Source organism: Mustela nigripes, chromosome 6, assembly GCF_022355385.1.
Source record: "Mustela nigripes isolate SB6536 chromosome 6, MUSNIG.SB6536, whole genome shotgun sequence".
In the NCBI taxonomy this organism is placed as follows: domain Eukaryota; kingdom Metazoa; phylum Chordata; class Mammalia; order Carnivora; family Mustelidae; genus Mustela; species Mustela nigripes.
In genome coordinates this window covers 2,675,141-2,696,878 of record NC_081562.1, presented here as the reverse complement: position 1 = coordinate 2,696,878, position 21,738 = coordinate 2,675,141, and the positions used below count along the sequence as shown (strand labels likewise).

At 56.5% G+C, this 21,738-nt stretch overlaps 1 protein-coding gene across 1 annotated transcript in view; it reads left to right on the top strand.

Annotated features, from left to right (window-relative positions):
- Window positions 1–21,738, top strand: part of LOC132020224 (TBC1 domain family member 22A-like) — a 221,423-nt gene that overhangs the window by 182,611 nt on the left and 17,074 nt on the right. The window contains exon 10 of the mRNA XM_059404436.1: window positions 4–79. Coding sequence (XP_059260419.1) covers window positions 4–79 — 76 coding nt within the window. The remainder of the gene's footprint in view (window positions 1–3; window positions 80–21,738) is intronic.

Below are 21,738 nucleotides of genomic sequence, written 5' to 3'. Positions count from 1 at the left end.
TAGGACAACTACACGTTTGCCCAGCCTGGGATTCAGATGAAGGTGAAAATGTTGGAAGAGCTCGTGAGCCGGATTGATGGTAAGGCCGCTCCCTGTGGGCCCGGGAGGAGGCGGTGGGAGGCTCAGGACTTGGCTTCTCCTTAGTGAGATGCTGTCCTCACTCAGCCTGGGGGTCCTGGGGCTCCCGCAGGCCAGGGCCTTGCTTTCCTCTGGGGGGGCCACTGGAGCAGGAGCCTCTCCCCTTCGTTTTTATTAAGGCAACATAATCAGAATTCAGTGCAGGCGCTTTGCAGGGAGTAATGAATGCGCTCCAGGAGCGGGCAGCTCTCACTCCTTATTAAGCCCGATGATGGTCATAATCTGGGCGACAGCATGGTTGTTTACGGCTGTCCTTTGGCACACTGTTCCCTGCCTTTGTGCATCATTTTGCTATCAAGGATGCTGGCATAATTTCTCCATGGAATCCAATTAATTACCAAGTCTGGAAATAAAATCTTTAATATTATAGGAAAATTATAGTGTGTGTTCGGCCGTTTTAGATTACGCTTTCATATTTAAGTGGGGGCTTTGAAATACCTTTTACCTTCATTCTTAAAATAATTTCCCCTATGATGTGCTGATCGTCATATTGCAATAGCAGAGTTTAATTAAATGGAAGTAGGGAGATAGCGCCTGCCCATTCCCAGCACCGTCTCCCGATAGTTCGTTACATTAACGAACAGAGCGTTAACGCAGCGATGCCAAGCAGAACCAGGCATAGATCTGCGGCACCGACCGGGTGGTGGTGAGGTGCAGAGAAGAGGGGGCTCTAGCATGGAGGGCCTCATGCGAGCCCGGCAGGTGATTTTGCCGAACGCGCAGAGAAATCGTCCTTCGCTTCCAGCATCGCCGCAGGGGTGTGTCTTCCGGCCGGGCCGCCGCGTCCCTCGCTGCCTCACTCCGGTCATCATCTCCCCAGAAAGCCACTTGGTTTGGGGAACTTGTGAATGACATTGTAAAATGCAGTCGTACAAATTATAAACGCCATTTTGTGGCTTGATTGAATCTGATTTTCGACCAGGGATCTAATGGTTGTTACCTCATTTCTGTTCGGAGGTTTTCACGGTTCTCCCAATAATACTTGATTTCCTTCAGTCTGTTGGCTGCTTTCCAGCCTGTCTGCTCGAGACATGCTTCTGCTTGTGGGGAGCTTATTCTCCGCCTCGCAGCGAGACCTCGGGGAGGCGGCTGGCTTCTCCCCGTTTAGCGGGTTCACAACTGGCCCCATTCTCCGTTCTCCGAACTACGGTTTGCAGTAGGTGTGAATTACACTTCCGGAGCAGGTTCTTCTCTTCCCCTCCTGTCCCTTAGAAGGCGTACTTTCTGTTTCCGTGGAGGTTTGGAAGTCGTGGTTAGCGCTCATCTGTACCAGTGCCGTGGTTTGGGGAGACGCTGGAATGGATTTTCTCCGGTGCTGTGGTTCGGCAAGAAGCACACTGAGCCTTCGCCGGACGGTTTAAAAGAGCAGCAGCAGGGACTGGAGCAATCCCAGCCCAAGCTGTGCTTTTCTGTAAATCACATTTCCAGTGCAATTTCTGAGGAGGGTACCTCCGGCCTTCAGTTTTTGCCTTAAAGTATCCGTTCTTTACAACAGAGAAGGTTCCTTTATGTAGTAGATACGTAAAATATGGAAACGCTGTAGCCGTTTTGTGTCTGTTCTTCTGATGAAACCTTAGATGCCCAAGCTTTCCAAGCAGGAAGTGCACCTAGTGGACAGGGTTTGGGCTCTGTGGCTGCGGGGCACCCAGGCCCCCCAGCGGCCCCTTGGGAGAGCTCCTGCAGACCTCCGCCGCGGCAAGTCCGCCCTCCCCGCTTTCATCCCTCACCCGCTAGAGAGAGAAATTGTGCACTAGCAACTTCTGCATGGACTGTAAAGATTTTATTAAGGGCAGGATATGTTAGGAAGAAAAATTGCTTAAAAAAAACCAAAACCCACTGCTTTCTGTCTGCACTTTGGAAGGACGGCATTGATTCACACCTTCTCGGCCCTTCGGTGAGGGCTTGTTGATTAAGAACAGTGACGTCAATTGCATGAATAAAACTGGAAAATTCACAAACATGGGGAGATTAGACAACATGCTGCTGAACAACCAGAGGGTCAAAGAAGAAATCAAAACAGACATCCAGAAATACCTTGAGGCAAATGAAAATGGAAAAGTGACATACCAAAATTTAGTGGGCGCAGCAGAAGCAGTTGTAAGAGGGAGGTTCCCGTGATAAATGCCTCCCTCAAGCGATGAGCAGAGTGTCAAGTAAACAACCCAGCTTTCCTGTCAGGGAGCTAGAGAACGAGCGGACGAAGGCCGAAGCTACGAGAAGGAAGGAGCCCGGGTTAGAGCAGGAATAAACGACCGGGGCAGGTAGTAGACAAGGTCAGTGAGACAAAGAGCCTGTTCTTTGAGAAGGAAACAAAGTTGACAGACATTTAGCAAGACTCACCAGGAAAGAGAGAGAGAGAGGGACTCAAATAAGACCAAAAATGAAAAGGGAGATGTAATTACAGCTGTTGCCACGGAAACAGAAAGGGTCGTCAAAGATGCTGTGAACAAGTATATGCCAGCAGAGCCGACGGCTGCGAAGAAGTGGGAAATTCCGATTATCCAGCGGCCAAGACTGAATCATAGTGAAGGTGCGGACCTGAACACCAGGCCCCGGGCTAGCAGGGAGCCTGATGTGAAGGAGGCAGCAATTCAAAGTCCAAGTTTCCCAAGAAACACAAGTCTAGGACCAGGCAGCTTCGCTGGTGAGTTCTGCCAAGCATTCAGGGAAGGGTTGATACCAGTCCTTCTCAAACCCTCCCAAAGAACAGAAGGAGGAACTCTTCTGAACACAGTATCCGAGGCCAGCATTATCCTGATGCTAAAACCGGACCACGATGCCACACACAAAAAAGAAAATTATAGGCCAGTATCCTTGATGAACATTAGTATAAAAGTGCTCAATGAAATATTAGCAAATTGAATTCAGCAATATAGTAAAAAGATCACACTCTGTGACCAAATTCGGCTTATTCCAGGCATATTTGGACTATGGAATCCATAATCCAAATATGGTTTGGATTATAGACGCATAGCAGTCAGTGTGGTCTACCACATTAACAAAATGAAGGATAAAAATTGTAGGATCATCTCAGTAGATGTAGAAAAAACATTTGATAAAATTCAACATCCATTTATGATAAAAACTCCTAACAGAATATAGGCATAGAAGGAACATATCTTAGCACAATGAAGGCCATCTGTGATAAGCCCACAGCTAACATTACACTCAACTTTGAAAAGCTGAAAGCTTTTCCTTTAATGTTGGGGACAAGACAAGGATGTCTACTCTCACCACTGTTTTTTTGACACAGTATTGAAAGTCCTAGGCAGAGGAATTAGGCAAGCAAAAGAAAGGACATCCCCATTGGAGAGGAAGAGGTAAAATTGTCACTGTGTGCAGGTAAGAGGACATTATGTATAGAAAACCTCGGACTCCATCAGAAAACCTGTTAGAATTAATAAATGGGTTTAGTCAAGTTGCAGGATACAAAATCAGTGCACAAAAGTCGGTTGTGTTTCCTTACACTCAAACCATCAGAAAGAGGAAGTTAAAAAAACAAGAAAGAATAAAATACTTGGGAATAAATTTAACTAAGGAGGTCAAAGACCTGTGTATTGAGAACTGTAAGACATTAATGAGAGAAGTTAAAGAAACCCCCCTCTCCAAAAAAAAGAAAAGAAAAGGGAAAGATATTTGGTGTTGATAGATTGGAAGAATTAAGGTTGTTAAAAGGCCCAGACTCTCCACAGCAATCTACAGATTCATTGCAATCCCTATCAAAATTCTAGTGGTGTTTTTTTAGAGAAATTGAATAAAGAATTCTAAAAGATGGACGGAAGCACAGAAGGCTCTGCAGACAGAGCATGCCGTATGAGGAAGAAGAGTACAGCTGGGGGCATCACAGGCCTCGATTTCAAACTGTGTTACCAAAGCTATAGTAGTTAAAACAGGATGGTATTGGCATAAAATCAGACACGTAGATCAATGAAATAGAATGGAGAGCCCAGAAATAACCCCACACACGTATTGTCAAATAACTTAACGACGAAGGAATCAGGAATATACAATGAGGAAAGAACAGTCTTTTGAATAAATGGTATTGGGAAAGTTTATATAAAAGAATGAAACTGGACTGATCTTTTATACCATACACAGAATTAGCTCAAAGTGGGTTAAAGACGTGAGTATAAGACCTAAAACCTTCAAACTCATACCAGGAAACACAGGCTCATTGACATAGGTCCTGGCTATGATTTTTTGCGTCTGTTGTCAAAAGTGAAAAAACAATAAACAGTTGGAACTGTATACATCATACTAAAAAGATTCTGCGCAGCAAAGAAAACCGTGAACAAAATGAAAAGGCAGCCTACTAGATCTGAGAAGATAATCACGAGTCACATATATCTGATAAGGGGCTAACATCCAAAACATATAAAGAACTCTTATAACTCAAGAGCAAAAAAAAAAAATCTGATTAGAAAATGGACAGAAGATCTGAGTAGACTGGTTTCCAGAGCAGACCTGCAGGTGGCCAGCAGACACACGTCTCACTGTTATCAGAACGGCTGTTCCGGAGAAGGGAGCCCCTGTGTGCCGTGGGCGGGCACGCAGGCTGCTGCGGCCACTCACAGGATGGAGGTTTTTCAGAAAGTTACAGATGGAATCACCCTGTGACTCAGCAGTTTCACGTCCATGTATTTAGTGGAACCAAATGAAAACTGCCAACTTGAAGAAATCCGTCCACGTCATGTTGAGTGCGACATCGTTTACACTCGGCAAGATACAGAAACAACCCGAGTGTCCGCTGACAGAGGAACATGTGAAGAAATTGTAGCGCACACACATACACACACACGTACACACGCACACACACAGGAGTGTTACTCAGCCATAAGAAGGGAGATCCTGCTGTTTGCAACATTGTGGACGGACCTCGAGAGCATTATGCTAAGGAAAATAAGTCAGACAGAGAGACAGATCCTGTGCGATCTCTCGTATATGTGCAATCCTAAAAAAAGAAAGAAAAAGATGGAAACACCAAAAAGCAAGCTCACGGATGCAAGGAAGGGATTGGTGGTTGCAAGAGGTGGGGGCTGGGGTGGAAAAAATGGGTGAACTTTTTTTTAATAATTTAAATATATGGGTAAAAGTTAAAGGAAAACAGAAAGGTGAGGTTTTTATGGGCGTGGCTCAGCGAGGACTAGTGTGGAAAAGAGCCGAATTGCTCTGTAAAGTTCAGGAAGCCTGGAGTCCTGCAGCTGTGTTGTGAAGAACAGAGTGGCGAGGGGGAGGAGAACCGAGATCTTGGGGTTTGGGGGCAGACACAGAGGGAAGCGCAGTGAGGAGGTGAGGGGAGACCCTAAGAGAGCCAGCATCGTTGTCTTATTTTGTAGTGGAGAGGGTTGACTAAAGGATTTCTCAAAGCACCTTTTAAGTTCTACTTTGAGTAGGTTGCACCCCTTCTCTGCTAGCCTTAAGCCCTTTGTAAAAGTGTGTGCTGGAGGCAGGAAGGTGCCTTGCGTGAGGAGAGACGAGCCTGTCTGTGGCGGAGCCCAGCGGACTGGAAGCCGGCAGTGGCCTAAGAGGCTGTGTGCTGGGCGGGGGTAATGATGTGTCCCGGGACAGCTCAGGTGGCTAATGAGAACCCAGGGGAGTCCCCTGTGCTGTGTGGGGCACAAGCGGAAAGACTTCCCTCAGAATGAGAGGGGAAGACTCGAGCCATGGAACTCGGAACACAGGACAAGGTGAGAGGCGACGAGCCTCGCTTCAAGTGCTGCTGGGTCTGATGCTTCCGCCCAAGCTGCCGCCTGAACACACCAAAACTAGCTCAAGAGGATTCATTGTGAAGGTCGTAGCGACCAGGGGGAGAACAGAAAGGAAAGAAAACGAGAAAGAAAGAAAAAGGTAACACGTTTCTTTCTTTCTTTTTTAAAAAAGATTTTATTTATTTATTTGACAGAAAGAAAGACACACAGTGAGAGAGGGAACAGAAGCAAGGGGAGCGGGAGAGGGAGAAGCAGGCTTCTCAAGGAGCAGGGAGCCTGATGCAGGGCTCGATCCCAGGACCGCGGGATCATGACCTGAGCCCCCCAGGTGCCCCAGGAAACACATTTCTTAAAAGTGCTGAACTACCAGCAAGAAGACAAAACAACATGAGGAGAACGCTGATGCTCAGAGAGGTGAGCCCAGCACTAAAGGCTGCAGCTCTGAGGGCATCTGCTCATCCAGAAAGAAGAATCCCAACGCAAGCTGCTGTTCTCACAGTCTCCCACAGCGGACAGTCTAGCTACCCCGGACAGAGAATGTGAGAAAGGCCCATGACCTTCTTGGGACCGAGCAGAGTCTGGAGGACCTGTGAAACTCAGCTACGGTCCTTCTCTCCGGGGGCGCTCACAGTGCTTGGGAGAAGCCAAGCAGATTCTTTACTGGAGGAAGTCACCGGAACTGAAATTGTTTCTACAAACACGTGTACTTTTCAAAATAAAATGATCTGCGTATAGTCAAAGCTTATCACCCATTCAAAACTCTTTAAGTGGACCAAACAGAAGCAACAGATATCAGAAACTGGCCCCCCAAATGCTGTGCTTTTGTAATTCTTAGACATACACCCTGAAACCATTATCCTTATCTCTGTGTATGAAGGAATAAAAACAGATAACCTTGACTATGTCTGCAGGGGAAGAGGAAACTGTGGAGTTTTACAGAAGGGATTTGAACAAATGACCAAATAGGATCTTTGGAATTGAAAAATATGATAACCATATTAAGAACGTTGTGTTTAGACACAGCTACAGAGAACATGCGTGATCTGGAAGATGATTGGAAAGAAAGAGCCTTAATAAAACCTGGAGAGTAAGAATGTAGAAAACACAGAAGGTATGAGATCTAGAGGGTGTGGTCAGGAAGCCCGAGGGCTGTGTGGTGTGTGGAGTCACAGGAGGAGAAGGGAGAGAATGAGTGAGACTTTGGAGAGATCATGATGGAGACATTTTCCAAAAGTCCCAAAATGCGCCAACTCACAGATTCAAGCAACCACTCGGTCCAGAGGAGAATTACTAATGGGAACACTGTATGTGAGCACATCCTCGTGAAGTTTGATTATACGACAGACACAGTCTTAAAGCAGCTGGAGGCAAAGATTATTTTCTAAGAACAGCTATTTGAGAACTGACTTCTCAACAAAAATATGAGAAAGTGTCCTCCACGTGCGGCGAGAATATAACTCCAGGAATCCAGCAAGCATGCCGGTCTGGACTGACCTTGGCATTGCACAAGGTCACCCAAATGTGCATTGTTTGCATTCCCTCTGAGAGACCGTGCGCATCAAGAAGGTGGCAGAGAGCACACTCTTGTAGCGTAAGTAGGGACAGTAATGACTATGAACCCACATCCCCCGCAAGTAGGCAAATGAGCACCCACCCCCAGCCCGTGGGGAGGGTCAGGTGCAAAAAGTCTGTGGAAAAGGGGAAGGGGTATGTGGGTATCTGAGGAGGACTAGAGCCAGATGGAACCACTCTGGGAAGACCAAAATCCGTCCCAGAACGGGAAAAGGCTGATTGCAGGTCTGCGGTCTGGTGGAACTGGGCACTGGCTCCCGGCAAATCAGAAAGGTTTTGGGATTTCCTGGATGAGCCACGAAGACCTCAGCAGATCCTCATTTCTCACAGCCGCTTGTCCTGTTTGAGCCGAAGTCTTGGGTCACATGTTTTTTTTGGTGGTGTGTGTTCCCCAGGGTTGGGGACTTCTTCCTCCTGGCAAACAGTTATTTTGGCCCTGGAGTGGAGGAAGCAGCCTCCAGAGCAGATGACTTCCTGCTGTGGCTAGTCAGCCTCCAGCGGCCCCTCCCGACCGAGGGACATGGGGTGTTTCCTTGGGGCCATCCAGGTGCAAGTGTGGAGACTGAATTGAGTCTGGGCACCAGCTGACCGGGGACGGCGGCGGTGCGCAGAGGGGGTGGATCTCAGGCTTTAGTTAGGGAGCTTGTCATTTATTCAGAAAGCAATCTCAGGCTTTTTAAATTTTGCTCGTACATTTATTTGATTTCTTAATCTGCTAGCAGATGTCATTTCTTCTTCGATCTCAGGGAGAAATAGATCGCCCCCAGTGTTTGGTGTGGCTCACGGTCCTCTAGCTTGCCAGAACAGCCTCTTGAGTCTGGTGGTGGCCAGACTCATTCTGGGAGGGGCTGTGTGGAGCCGCAGTTCACAACAGTCCACAGCAGCGCCAGTGGGTTCTCTGCACCCGCAGTCATCGGAGGCATCTGACTGTCCTGGCTGTGACCGGGAGACCCTCCGCCTTCTGCCATGTGCCTCTCGTGCTCCCACGCACCAGGAGCCACGGTGCACCTGTGGGGCTGCTGGCGTTCTGGAGGTCTAGAGGGTGCGGTCGCTCCTGTGGAGCCTGGAATGTTCTCTGTGGAACCTGGAGAACCCGTGAGCACGGGTGTGCTGTGTATGCAAGTGTGCATGCACGGGTGTGTGTGCATGTGTGTGCACAGCTGTGCTGGGCGAGCAGGTCTGCCTGCACCAGACAGTACAGGCTAAGGATTGGGGCGGTTTTGCAGGTTGGAGGCTGTGCTGATTTTCCCAAGTCCCTGTACCCTGGCAGTGCCCAGTCACTACGGGTGCCCCTCTGCACCCACCCCCAGGATGGGCGGTGTCTCCCTTCCTTCCACGTTTCGTTTCTGGTCAGCAGCAGCTCCTCCTCTGGTGGCCACCGTCCGATCCTTCCAGACTCTGAGCCACGCGGTCGTGTCATCTGCTGCTTTGGGACTGGTTCGAGCTGAGCTGTCAGGACAGTGTGGGAGCCCAGAGCCTGGCGCTGGACGTGCATCGAACACGCACATTGACCAAACTCTGAGTGGCTGAGTGTGGACCCCCATGTGGGGTGGAGGCCGGGAATCCCAGGGCGGGTCACGGGGCTCGGCAAGGACCTGGCCGACAGTGGGCCAGTCTCAGCAGCTTCAGCGGCCAGTGCGCCCATTACGGCTTGGCTGGGACTCTGTTCTGCGTGGCTCTCGCTTTGGGACTCAGGCTGAGGGAGCCTCCGCCCTCGGGGGCATCCTTGCCCAGGTCCTGGGACGAAGGAAAAGGATTCTGGGGAGTCCTCACAGGCTCTTAACGCTTCCAACAGAAAGTGGTTCCTGAAACTGTGCTGTTCTTCGTTGGCCAAACCCAGAGCTGTGCTGCGGCGTGGCCCGGAGCCAGGGGAAGGGCGCACCCCCATCCCCATCCCGGGGCTCACGGAGAGCCCTGGGCTTTGGTGGTCAGCGCTGGGTGCGCTAGTCACAGCAGAGAGACGGGGTCACAGGTAAGAGCATGTGCTCAGTGTTTCTGGTGGCTGTCAGTTCTGGTGGCTGACTGATCTTTGTATGTAAAATCCGAAGTTCCCACCAACGACCTAGTGATTCCGTGCTGTGATAACGAGCAGAGATGAACATTTCTCGGACCAGGACAGGGTCTACTCTGAAGCCCCAGTGGGACTGTTGGCTCTGTGTCACACCTGGAGCGCTAACGGATCTGAATGAAATTGCATGTTGTTGCAGGAGAACCAAGTGATGCCCCTGATATATTTGTGGCCATTACGCCAGCCACATCCGGCGTTAGCCTGGGAGAGCCTGGGAGGGACGGGGGATGAATCCTTCTTCCTGCCTGGTCTTGAGCCAGCCAGAGTACGGAGCGCCCCGTTATGTGAATTCCACACCAGTTGTAGCTTTTCGGCGTAAGTGCGCCACACACTGACGTTCAGATCCCACCGGGCCTGGCGTTTCGGCTGGTGCTTCTGAGCCGGCTGAGCTCAGCGGGGCCCACATTAGACTCGAGCCCGCGCCTGAGCTGCAAGCCGCCCCTGCTGCTGGGGTTCCGGGTGGCGGGGAGGATCTGCCTCTGCGTAGGGGGCTGCTTTGGATTTAGGAATATACGTGTGTACGCGCACTTGCACACGCACCGGCTCTCACAGCCCTACACTCCACACTTCACATGCAGCTCCTTTGTGGACGTGGTTACTGTCCGGAGCCCGTGCTTCTCCGTGTTCCTGGGGCTCCTGGTGATGCTCCTCACACCGGCCTGTCGGAGGAGGAGCCGCTGGTGTCCTCGGGGGTGGGGCGGTCCCCGTTCGTGGCCAAGGGCTCCGGTTGAGCTCACTGCCTTCAGCGTGGACGTGGTGGTGAGGCTGCTCATGGAGTGCGTTTTCACGCGCCCTCACGCCTCTGCTTCAGGTCGTCTCGGACCCGCTGGCTGTGGTCTCGGGGAGGCAGCCCGGGGGAGCTCACCGTCACGCAGAGCCTGCCTGCCCCGCGGGTGGTGGGGTTTTTCTTCTCAGTGACTGCGGACGGGACCTTGGGAGACCCGCCCTGTGTGGGTCAGGGGCAGGAGCTTGGCCGCGATGGCTGGCCTGTGGCGGCGCGGGACGGTGACCCAGACCCGCAGTGTCAGGGGAGGCTCTTCCTTTCTGCCTTCAGCGGCGCCGGTGGGTTTGTGCCTTCTTCCTCTCTGGTTTCTGGTCTGCGCTGCGGCAGTGCTTGCTGCCGGGAGTGGTCGCGGAGCCCCCTGGGCCCTTCTCAGCTTGAAGCAGCCCTTCCGCCGCCCGCCCCCGGCAGCCCGGCCGGCACACTCCGGCTGGCCGCGTTCCCTCCGTCAGGTCACGTGGCCCCGGCTTCTGCTCTGCTCCTTGTTCTTGTTGTTTTCTGCACCTGCGACACTTCCTGTCTCCCGCACCTTCCGTGCCCGCGGCCAGGTGTTCTGGGGCTGCTCGCGCTGGGCTCTGCGGGTGCAGGTGGTGACCAGAGACGGGAGAGTGTGCTGCGTCTGGGGGAGGGTAGCCAGTGTCCAGAGTGTGCTGCAGGACTTGGCCTCAGGGAGCTGAGAGCTGGGGAGGTCACCTGCCTACCCGCGTGCAGTCTGGGAAGCGCTCAGGGAGCCCCTAGGCCTGCTGTGGAGGGGAGTCTCCAGGAGGCCCATCTTTGGGCCGGAGCCAGGAAGGTGCTGTTGACTCCAGGGGGTTGTCACAGCGGCCTTGGGCCCAGGCCAGGCCCAAAGCTTCTGGGTCCTGCAGTAGTTCCTTCCGTGATGGCTTTTCCATTTTGGTCCGTCCCGGGGTGCTTCTGAAGTGTGTCAGTGGTGTGCCCAGCAGCCTGCTGGGCACAAGGTGCTCCTTGGGGCCTGGGACATGCGTCCCAAACTCTGCAGGGCGCTGGTGGTGTGGAGACGTGGGGGCTGCACACAAGTGGAAAGGTGACTTGTTCCCAGGGCAGTGACCGAGTGTCACCGAAGGACAGGTGTGCTGCGTGAGCCTGAGGGAGAGGGAGAGGGTCCTCACCCCTGCCCGCTCAGATCGTAGCCACAGGGTCCAGAGACAGGTGGCCAGTGGGGCCTGGCTTTGTGAAGGGGGACTTGGTCACTCCCCAGGTGGCTCCCTTGTGTGGGCCCTGGGGACCCGCTCAGGGCGTGAGCCAGGATGGACCTTCTCCCCTCTATTTCGGATCTGCCTCTCGTGTCTGGTTGGGGTGGGGGCTGGTGTGTCAGGCCGACTCTGTGCCTGGTTCCCATGTCTGCTGCCCCACGGAAGATCTCCCACCTCACCCAGTCGGGGCCCGGGTGGTCTGGCACGCGGGCAGGAGTGCAGGGGAGCCCGGCTCTCAGAGAGAGGCTGCTGTGCTCGTGGCGGGAGGGGCAGGCTCCGTCCCTGCTGTGGGCACGCGGAAGCCCTTCCTCTGGGGTGCGGATTTGGGGCTTGAAGAGGAGCAAGCAAGCTGTGGTGTGTAAACGGGGACAGACCGAGGGACAGGCTGACCTCCGACTGCAGGGCTTTGGCCCCTTAGTGCGGGAGAAATGCCGGCCCGAGAGCAGAACGGGAGGCTGCTGCAAGACAGGACTGCGTGTCAGAGGAGAGAAATCGGGGCACCTGCCGGGCTTCCGAGAAGGGAGTTCGATCGTCCGTGCTCTCTTGGCCACTGTCAGCACAGCGTGTGCCCTCGGAGGCCAGCTGGTTTGGGGCTCTGGCAGCTTGTCCCCTGCGAGCCTTTGCGCACCTGGACGTGAAGGTGCTGGAAGCTTCGTTCGGTGTCGGAGCCCACTGTCATCCCTGCTCTCAGTCCTGCCTCGCGGGTGGCTGGCGGTGATGGGCTGACACTTCCTCAAGCCCTGGGGCCTGTGGTCTGGAGGCTCCGCTTGGCCACAGTCACCTTGCTGGGCAGCCAAGGGCCCTGCGTGCCCCACCTCCGTGCATGGCCCCCCTGCCCTCTCCCTGGGGAGCCTGTTAGCGTGACCGTGTCAGCACACTAGGGGTGGCCATTAGCAGTTTTTTAAAACTGTCCTTCCAGTCCGAGGGAACCAGCCGCCAGAATGCATTCCGGGGGAGCAGCTCTCCATGTGTGTGCGTGGCTGTGTCTGCTTGTACGTTTTCCCTCTCCCCTGTGTTTTAATTTAAGGTAAATGTGATTTTAATGAAATTTCTCTGAAAGCTGTCTTGACTGCAATGTAAGTTTAAAATCGACTTATTCTTTCAAGATAGAATTCGGTTACATCCAGTAAACTAGTTTCAGCTTTATTACTATCCAAGTGAAAATATTTTTATCACTGCTACAAGGTAAGCAGTTGGAGAGCAGAGAATAAATCAGCGACGTCGGTGCGGCCGTGGAGCACTTGGCGTGCGACAGTGAAAAATAACCAGCTCCCTGTCCCCTGCTTGCGTCCTCATTAGGCCGGGGGATGGCTGATGTGAGCATCTGGAATGATAGTGATGTTTCCCCGGAAGCACGTGAACCTGGCGGCTGGCAGAGCACACGTGGACCGCAGTGACGTGGCCGCGTGGCATCGTGGGGCCGCATGGGAGGCGGAGTGTGCTGTGTCGGGCTGCGCTCCTGCACCGGGCTGCCCCATCTCTGCTGGGGCTCTGTCTCCGCACCTGCTGCGGTCTTCCCCGTGTGAGCGTGGTCCTTTCCTCTGCGCTCCGGACCATGCATGTCAGGGCCCTCCACTCACGGAGGCGGCAACGCCAGCCCGGCGCCGGGCCGCCAGGGGCTCCTTCAGCCAAGCGGGTGTAATGTGCTTTCCCTTGAAACCCGGCGTGGATACTTCGCTGTGTTGTGGGGGAGAAGGATGCCCTACCAGGTACGGTACCAGAAGATCAGAGGACTAGAGGAAGCGTAGCGGAACCCCAAGTCATGTGTTAGGAGAGTGCACCCCGGTTCTGGTGAGCCCGTCGCACGCCCAGGCTTGGCCACTGCGGCTGTGGCTGGTAGCTGCGTCTGGCAGGTGCCTGTTGCGTCCCAGGCACTGTCCTCGGCTCATCGCCTCTGCTCCTGTGGTGACTCCCCCAGAGGTCTGACAAAGTGGTGTGTCCACCTCCCCTCCAGAGGAGCCGGCTCCTTCTCTGGCCTCTCTTTCCCCACATGCTGGGTGAGCCCCGCATCGCCTCCAGCTCGGCCTGTCCTGGCTTGGTGCGGAACACAGAGAGCTGTCCCAGCTCTGTCCCACGTCGGGGGCCCAGCAGTGGCCTGGGGCTCGGGGCCCTGCCTGTGCCTGCCTGCGGCCAGGACCTCCTCACGGGCAGCAGGCTGCGGTGGCTGTGCGATACCTACCACTAGGCCCTCACGTGGCTCCTCACGTGGCTCCTCATGCGGCTCCTAATGTGGCTTCTCTTGGGACGCCAGCCGGCATCTGGTGCCTTCCGGTGCCCACCGCCATGCCAGCCTGAGAAGGAGAAGGAGGTCCAAAAGTCTAATGTGCCATCTTGAAATAGTAAGCGGGTCCCTTCTCCCGGTGTTGAGCCTGTGCCTGTGGCGTCCCGCAGGCTTCCCAGCCGCGCGCAGGACGCCGGCGTGCACTGTGCCCACTCCTCGTCGGCGTGGTGCTGGATTCACGGCTCAGGCGTTACTGTGGTGTCCGCACACGAGGGCTCCCCCACCCTGTGAGGCTTTGACCTGCTTCCATGCGGGCTGCAGACGAGGCTCCCAATTTAGAATGGACGATTGGGCGGCAGTGGGTGAACGCGTCTGTGTGGGTTATCGCTGTCTCTGCATGTTCATGTAATCCGGGGCTCTCCTCCATGGCCGTTGTTCTGCCCGAGACTCTCAAATCCCCGCCCTCCTGCCCTTTCATCGGGGAGGGGGCGATCTGGTGTGTGGACAAGCTCCGTAATCCGAGAGCATGCCCCCTGCTAACTGCTGAGTAACCGGGAGAGGGACAGGAAAACACTGGGCGTGCAGACAGGTGCCTGGGTAAGTCCTGACGGTTGTGGTCATCTGAGAATGGTCTTGCCTCTGTGTGAACGTGCCCCTGGCCGGCTGAGCGGGGCCCTTTCCTTGTGGCGACCTGCCGGCCCCTTGGCTTTATCGGCTCTCCCACGAGCTGGCCCTCGCGCTGGTTGCAGGGACAGCACTCTTTGGAGAAGCCTCGATCTGGGGTGACAGTCTTCACGTGTCCTTTCCGCCATCCCCAAAGGTTGTCAGGATAATCCGGGGAGGTGGCACCTGCCAGAGCTTTGAAATACTGAGCGTGTCCCAGTGCCCCAGTGACTCAGAGGGGCCCGGAGCTCCCCAGACGCAGCCTGGCACAGTGCCGGCCGCCCTCCCCTCTGCCCTGCCCACGCCGGCCGCTGTTGCCGCGGAGCCACGTCCCAGGGCCCTCCTACTTGTCTCCGAGCCCGCCGTCGGGTCAGGCCTGCGACCCCCTCCTGCCATCTTCCAGGCCAGAGAGGTGTGTTGGGAGAGTGGGACTACAGCCTTGTCACTTGGGGTCCCTCTGTGACCCCTCTGGTTTCCTCTCTTTCTCTAGGACTTGCTGCCTCTTGGACCCAATGTAAGCTTGTTTTCGGGTGTTCCCCTGAATAGATTGAGAGGAATTTATTTTCTTAAAACCGAGGGACAGCCCTCCCATGCTTGGACTGCAGGGTCCCAAGAGGGTCTTGGAGCTCGTGGCTTGCAGGTGGGGCCACACTTAAATCCCCTGCAGGGCAGAGGGGTTAGATGGATGTTTCAAGACCTTATTGATGTGTGTGGGTGGGCTGTAACCGCTGCGGACATCCTGTCCTGTATCAGGAGACGGGACATTGACTGTCCCCCGGGAGATCTTTCCTGCTGGCTCAGACGCAGCATGGAATCAAGGGGAGCCCCGAGATCATCTGGCTGCCACCTCCCAGCCTGCCTCATGGCCTCTGGAGGCCGTCATCACTCCCGGGTCAGCCGGGCTGTCCGGGAAGGCCAGGGAGGGGTCCCCTACAGCGGTGCTTCCAGCTGGCAGGGCGGCCGAGGCCAGGCGGCTGTGCCGGCACTGGAGACGTGGTCTCTCTGCATCCTGGGCCGTTCCTGCCCCAGAACCAGTTGGAGGTGCGGGGACTGGAGCGCCCACCCCGTGGCGACCGTGTACATGCAGCGGCTCGGGTGGGGAGCGTGTTTATCTGGGAGGTGGTGACGGCCATCCGTTGTGTAATGAAGCACAAGCACATGAGGCCTCTGAGCCCGTGACTTAGATGATTTTCTCCTAATGAAGCTCTCTCTGCGACCCTCCAGCCTGAGAGCAACGTTCCGGGTTTGTTGCCAAACCCGGACTAGTTAAGTAAATTGTAAGTAGATGCTTCCAAATACGGGATTCTCCTTGACCTTAGGAAGAAAATGTTGTCTTGGTTTTGAATGCAGGCCATCAAATTCTGGTTTTGATAGGATTCCCGAAAGTCATTTTTATTCGTGGTTACAAGTTGCTGGAAAATGCAAGTCGTTTATCGCCCCCACCGTAAAGCACCAGCGTCCCTCTTAAATCCCGGACAGAAGGCAGCCTTACAGCTGGCCATTTCCGTGCCAGGCTGGCTGGGAGAGGACAGTTTCTGTAGTGGAGGTCACCTTCCCTGCCTGCAAGCCGTCGGCTGTCATGATAGACCCTGGGGCACTTCCCGTCTTTACTCGCTGTGGTCCCTGCGTCCCCCATGCTTCGGGCTGTGGGTCCCTGCTGGGCCCCCTGCAGGGCACCATGCTTCCCCAAGCTTCTCCATGGTCCCTCTCAGGCACGCACCCCTCTCTCCGCACAGGGGACAGGGCAGACCGATCTCTTCTGGCAGCTTGGACCTCCCGCCCTCTGTCGTGTCCCTCTGTGTGACCCCTGGCTTCAGACCCCTTGTGTGTGTGTGTGTGTGTGTGTGTGTGTGTGTGACGGCTCCAGTCTCTGGTTGCTGCCATGTGGGGACCCCCCGGCCCCCTGCTAAGGGTGGTGCCCTGTGCGGGGGTGTGTGCAGCCGGCTCCCTGGGAGCTGGCACAGAACATGGAGATGTGGACCCACGGATTCTTCCTTTGGATCCTGACTGTGCCACATCTGCGGGAGCTCTGGGGTGCAGCAGGTTGTCGCAGGGCTGAGGCGAGACCTGGGTAGGAGCTGCTGTCACGCAGTCTGTCCTATGTGCTGCATGACTGGACCTAGGCCTGAGGGGGCCAGGAGGCGGTTCCCACCCTGGCGCCTGGGAATGGGGGCTCTGAGCGTCCCTGCCCGCACCCCCGGCCCTTTGTCTGCTCTGCACAAAGCATCCCCAGAACAGCTAGTGCTTGGAGCTTCTGTCGAAGTGAGCGAATGATAGAGGGGTGAGAATCCGGGGTCCTCCCCCTTTTTACGCTTCGATGCCTCCCTCCTGACGGTGAAGAAACCCGCGAGTCAGCTGGAGCGTCCTTCCCTGCTTGATCTTCCCATGGCCTTCCTGCTCAGCCCCGTGTGCAGAAACTGCTCCGGCGGGACCCGTGTCTTACCTCGCAGCCACCCTCGTGCTGTCATTCTGGTCAGGCAGACCTTCCCATGGCCACGTGTTTTCTGCCATCTGCTTCCCGAGGACGGCAGTCAGAGAGCCAGGGCCGGAGAGACCCGCTGGGGCAGGGAGGTGGCGGCCAGCCCGGGCAGGGGGCCTTGTTGCTCAGAGCGGCCTGGCCCTGGAGCACGCTGGGGTCCTCGGCCCTCATCTTCGCCTGCACAGCCGGGCGGCCAGGCCAGCGGCTGAGCTCGGTTAGCGGAGGACCTCCCCGCCTTGCAGAGCGCCGCGGCTGTGGGTCTGCCACGCAGACCTGCGTAGACCCCCTTGCTGGCCCCGAGCCGCTGCCGGGCCCACACTTGGGGAGCCCCCGGGGTTGACTGAGCAGCTAAGGGTTGAATGAAGGCCCCCGCAGGGTCTCCTGCTTCGGCCCCTGCCTGCTGCCCATGAGCCCACCCCCTCCAAGTGGCGCTCGGCTTCTCCAGCTCACTTAGAGTGCGAGCACGGGCGCCCTGGGGGCTTGCAGGCAGGCCCCCGAGCCCTTGCTGGCCTCTTAGCCAGCTTGGCCTGGGCCGCCTGGACTCTGGTGTGGGTGCTGCCATCCAGGCTCCCCGACCCCCAGCCCCCACCATGGGCCCCTGTGGTGTTCGTGGGGGATGACTGAGGACGCTGCCGTCGTGATTAATAGCTGCCGTTGAGTCTTTGGGTGCCCCTGCCTCAGTTTACCTGTGTGTTGCCTGGGAGAATGAGCCTTGTGGGTCACTCATGCTGAGGGCCAGGCCAGGAGAGGCAGTACGTGCAGAGAGCACCTGTGTAACCAGACTGCGGTGGCCATGGAATGTTCCAGAACTCTGGTGCCCTGTCCCCTAGATGTCTTCAGGAGCACGGGGCAGCACGGCCTTGCATCTGTGATGCAGGTGCCCCGAGCTCGTCCTCTACCCGTTGCACAGGCTCTGTTCCCGCTGCCCCCGGGGCCCTGTGACACGGAGCTGGCCCTGCCCCAGGTACAGCTGCCTCTGTTTCCTGCTCGCTGTTTCCTCGTCAGGGAGCCTGGGCTTGCGGCTCCAGGCTGTGGCTCCGAGGTGACCATAGGCGCTTCTCAGCATCACTCCTGCCCTGCGTCCCCAGAGTCCCTCCTGCATCCCTGCTTCCGTAGTCCTGCTACAGTCCCGAGGCCCGCGCCCCTCCCTGAGGCCGGACACACAGCAGTGGCAGGATTGGAGCTCACACTGTCCTCCAGAAAAAAGCAGACCAGCAGGAGCCCAGGAAAAGGACTTCAGGAGAGAGGAGGAGTTCTCCTGTCACTTTCTGCTTCAAGAAACGGATGAGGAGCGCTCGGGATGGCTCGTGTCCAGGAAGGGAGGACCGGCCGGTGCGCGGGCGGGAGGTCACCTCCGTGCACTGCTGCGGGAGGACCCCGCGTGCGGACCCCGGCGTGCGGACCCCGGCGTGCGGACCCCGGCGTGCGGAACCTGGAGTGCGGACCTCGGCGTGCGGACCCTGGTGTGCGGACCCCGGCGTGCAGACCCCGGCGTGCGGAACCCGGCGTGCTGACCCCGGCGTGCGGATCCCGGCGTGCGGACCTTGGCGTGCGGAACCCAGTGGGCTGCTGTGTCTCAGCTCAGGAGGGCGCCATGTGCTGCGGGACCTCCAGGGGCACCAAGAGAGCAAATGAGTGGGGTGGGGCCTGGGGGGGGTCTCTGCCTGGGGGTTGCTGGGGGCACAACAGGGGGGCTCGTGAGTTCACCCCGCATACTTCAGTGTTTCCCCTGAATAGGAGCTTTCTCTCCCGCAAGCACAGTGCTCCCGCCAAAGCCAGGGATGGACCTTGACAGCAGAACTGGCGTTTCGCCTGCAGACTCTGTCCCGGTGTCCCTGTGCATCCCTGGACCCACGCTGCCTTTAGTTGTCTTTTCTCGCCTGGGACAGCCTAGCCTTTCTTTGTGTTTCGTGACTCAGCTGTTTCTGATGCGTGCACATTCGGGTTTTGTTGCTTTGTTTTCTTGCCAGAGTATCTGTTAATTTGGGCTTATCTGTTGCTTCCTGGTGCGCAGATCCAGATTTTGGCAGGAATCCACAGACGTGTGGCCGCGTCCTCAAGGATTTGCTGGGGACACACGGGGCAGGTCGTCCATCGCTGGTGACGCCGGCTTTGATCGCAGGCTGCGGGGCTGTCTGCCAGGCGTGTGTGTGTGTTGAGAAGCGTCTTGTGCGGAGACTCGGCTGGGGAAGCCGTGCTGCCCGCCCCCAGCCTTTCACACTGCTCTGGGCATCCCCTGGTCAGCACCGTGTCTGGGCCGGTCGCTCCCAAGGTTTGCTAATGTGGCCGCTTTCCTGCTCAAAGTGCGTGTCTGTGTGTGTGTGTGTTTACCAGGTTACACCTCTTTTCTGAAACGAATCATGTTGATGCTCGGAATTTGTCAGCTTGGTGCAGGAGGTCCTTGAGGGAATGTGCCCGAACAAGGAGGGGACAGGGGAGTAGCTCCGGGGTGGGACATCGCATTTAGCGTGAGAGCCCCGTGAGTGTGTCTGCCCACTGTGGAGGTCCTGGGGCGCTGTGGGCAGTGAGGGAAGGTCGTGAGTGAGCCGGTGGGACCGAGCCCCAGGTGGGCACCGAGACCTCTGGCTCCACCGGCTGGCGGGGGGCACAAGGGGGGCCGCTCCCCGAGAGCCTGGAGGGACGGGGTCCACGGTTGGCTCTCGCACTGTACCCGAGTCTTCTGAGAGGCAGAGTTTCCTGGGGGCAGGGGTCTGTGTGTGCAGGGGAGGCGACCAGCGACTGCTCCCGCTGCGGCTTACTGGTTAGAGAGCAGAGAGTGAGCTGCGCTTGGGTTCTCCTCACGGCAGTCCCGGGAAGGGGGCGTTTCTCTGTCTGGGGTAGGTTGTCAGTGCGGGAAGCAGGATGGACTCCTGTGGGGCAGGGTAAAGGGGCTTTTAGCACCGTGCTGGTGATGGCTAGAGCCCTTCCTGGAGCTCCTTTTTTTGACAGACTCATCATTTTAAACTATGTTCTGGTTATTTTAAAAAAAATAATGCGAAGTTAAGTGCTTTGGTCTCTTGCTGTGTCTCTGCTCATGTTCTTTTCACAGGTTCCCCGTTGATGCGCCGGCAGCTTTGGGCTCGTTCCTAAACACTGAATGAGAACAGAGCAGAGCAGCCCAAGAGCACTGCCACGTCCGCGCAGAAAATCAGCCCGTGACCCAGAGTCAGACTGTTGTCCGCCCGTCCCCGCTTCCCGCGGGCCCTTGGGTGCTGGCCTGTGTCCAGCGTTGTTCTTGGAAGGCTCCGGTGCTGGGCAGGCCAGATCAGGGTGCCCCCAAGGCCACCGCGGTCCAGTCCCAGGCCTGGAGACAGGTGGGCATGGGCTGCCGCGGCTGGTGGTCCCACTGGAGTGGTCCGTGCCACGCCTGGCCTCCCTGCCCCGTACTCTGACTGCGGTCACAGGCGCTCATCCCTCACCCCTGGGGGTGGTTTAGGGAGGTGGCCTCACCCCCGTATTCTGTCTGCAGCAGCAGGCTGGGCTGGGTCAGGCCGGGGCTGCTTGCCTCCTGGCAGCTGTCACGCCTTGGTCCGGTTGTGTCCTTTGTTAGGGATCTCTGTGAACGTGTGACGACTCTGGGTCTGCTGCTGTCGTGGAGTCTTGGGACACTAAGCGAGTGTCCGCTTCATGAGGTGCTGAGCACCGTGGGAGGCCTGGCAGGGACTAGGCCTCAGTTCTAGACTTGCGTGAACCAGGAGGCAGACGGGTGCCGCTGGGCGACTTGCCTCTGAGTCTCCCGCTCGTGGGCTGTCATCATCAGAAGTGACCTTGGGGGTGGGCGGTGGAGAGGGAGACGAGACTCCTGTGGCCCCGGGGCCCTGCTCCCTCACTTGGTCTGTGTCTGGAGGACTTGCGCGGGGGCATACTTCCCTGCCCGTCCTGCCTCCGTCCCTCCTCCTGGCTCTGTACCGCTCTCCTGCCAACCAGGGGCCGGCTGGGCGCTCCTTGGTTTCCCAGCCGTGCTAGCGGCTCCATCGCCGCGGGGAGGCCAGGCGGCAGCAGGACCCATGGCAGCCCCGCTTGACTTCCCCCATGGCCTGGTATGTGCCCCGGCTTGCTGTTCGGAGGCGGGGAGGTGGCCCTGTGCCTGTGTTAGCTGGCCCTCGCAGTGGGTGCCTCGGGAGCCGGGCACCTTGGCAGGGGGCCCTCTCCCACGTTCCGGGGGACCCACTGTTTCTCCAGCCCTATCTCGGACTGAGTGGCCTCTGGGTTGGGACACGGGTGAGTTCACACATTCTGCCAACATCTGTGAAACGTGCTCTGTGCTGGGTCCTGGGTGTACGGGGATGCATTCGACAGAGGCTTTTGTTGGTGAGCTCGTAGCCAGCAGGACGGCAGACGAGGGAGTGACTGAGTGCAGGCGGCCTCTCTAGTTATCCCGTGATGTCAGAAGGGGCAGTTGGGGGGACATCTTTGCGGAAGACGGATGTCGGCTTGGAGTCTTGCATTGGTGTCTGCTGTGGCGAGTGAAGGATTCTTGTCTAGACTCTGGTCTTCAGTAATGGCTTGTGACAGGAGAATGTTGGAGTCCCAGAACTTGTGTGGAAAGTGCTTTTTCCATAGGCACCCTGGGCTCATCTGTCCCAACCATCCTCCCTTGACTTCTTGTTTAGTCTCCGGCATTTCGTCCTCTGTCCCCTGATCCGTCCATCATCCGTCCATCATCCGTCTGTCCGTCCGTCCATCCGTCTATCCATCCATCCGTCCATCTGTCTGTCTATCCATCCATCCGTCCGTCCGTCCGTCCATCTGTCTATCCGTCCGTCCTTCCGTCTATCCATCCATCCGTCCATCTGTCTGTCTATCCAACCATCCGTCCGTCCGTCCATCCATCCGTCTATCCATCCATCCGTCCATCTGTCTGTCTATCCATCCATCCGTCCGTCCGTCCATC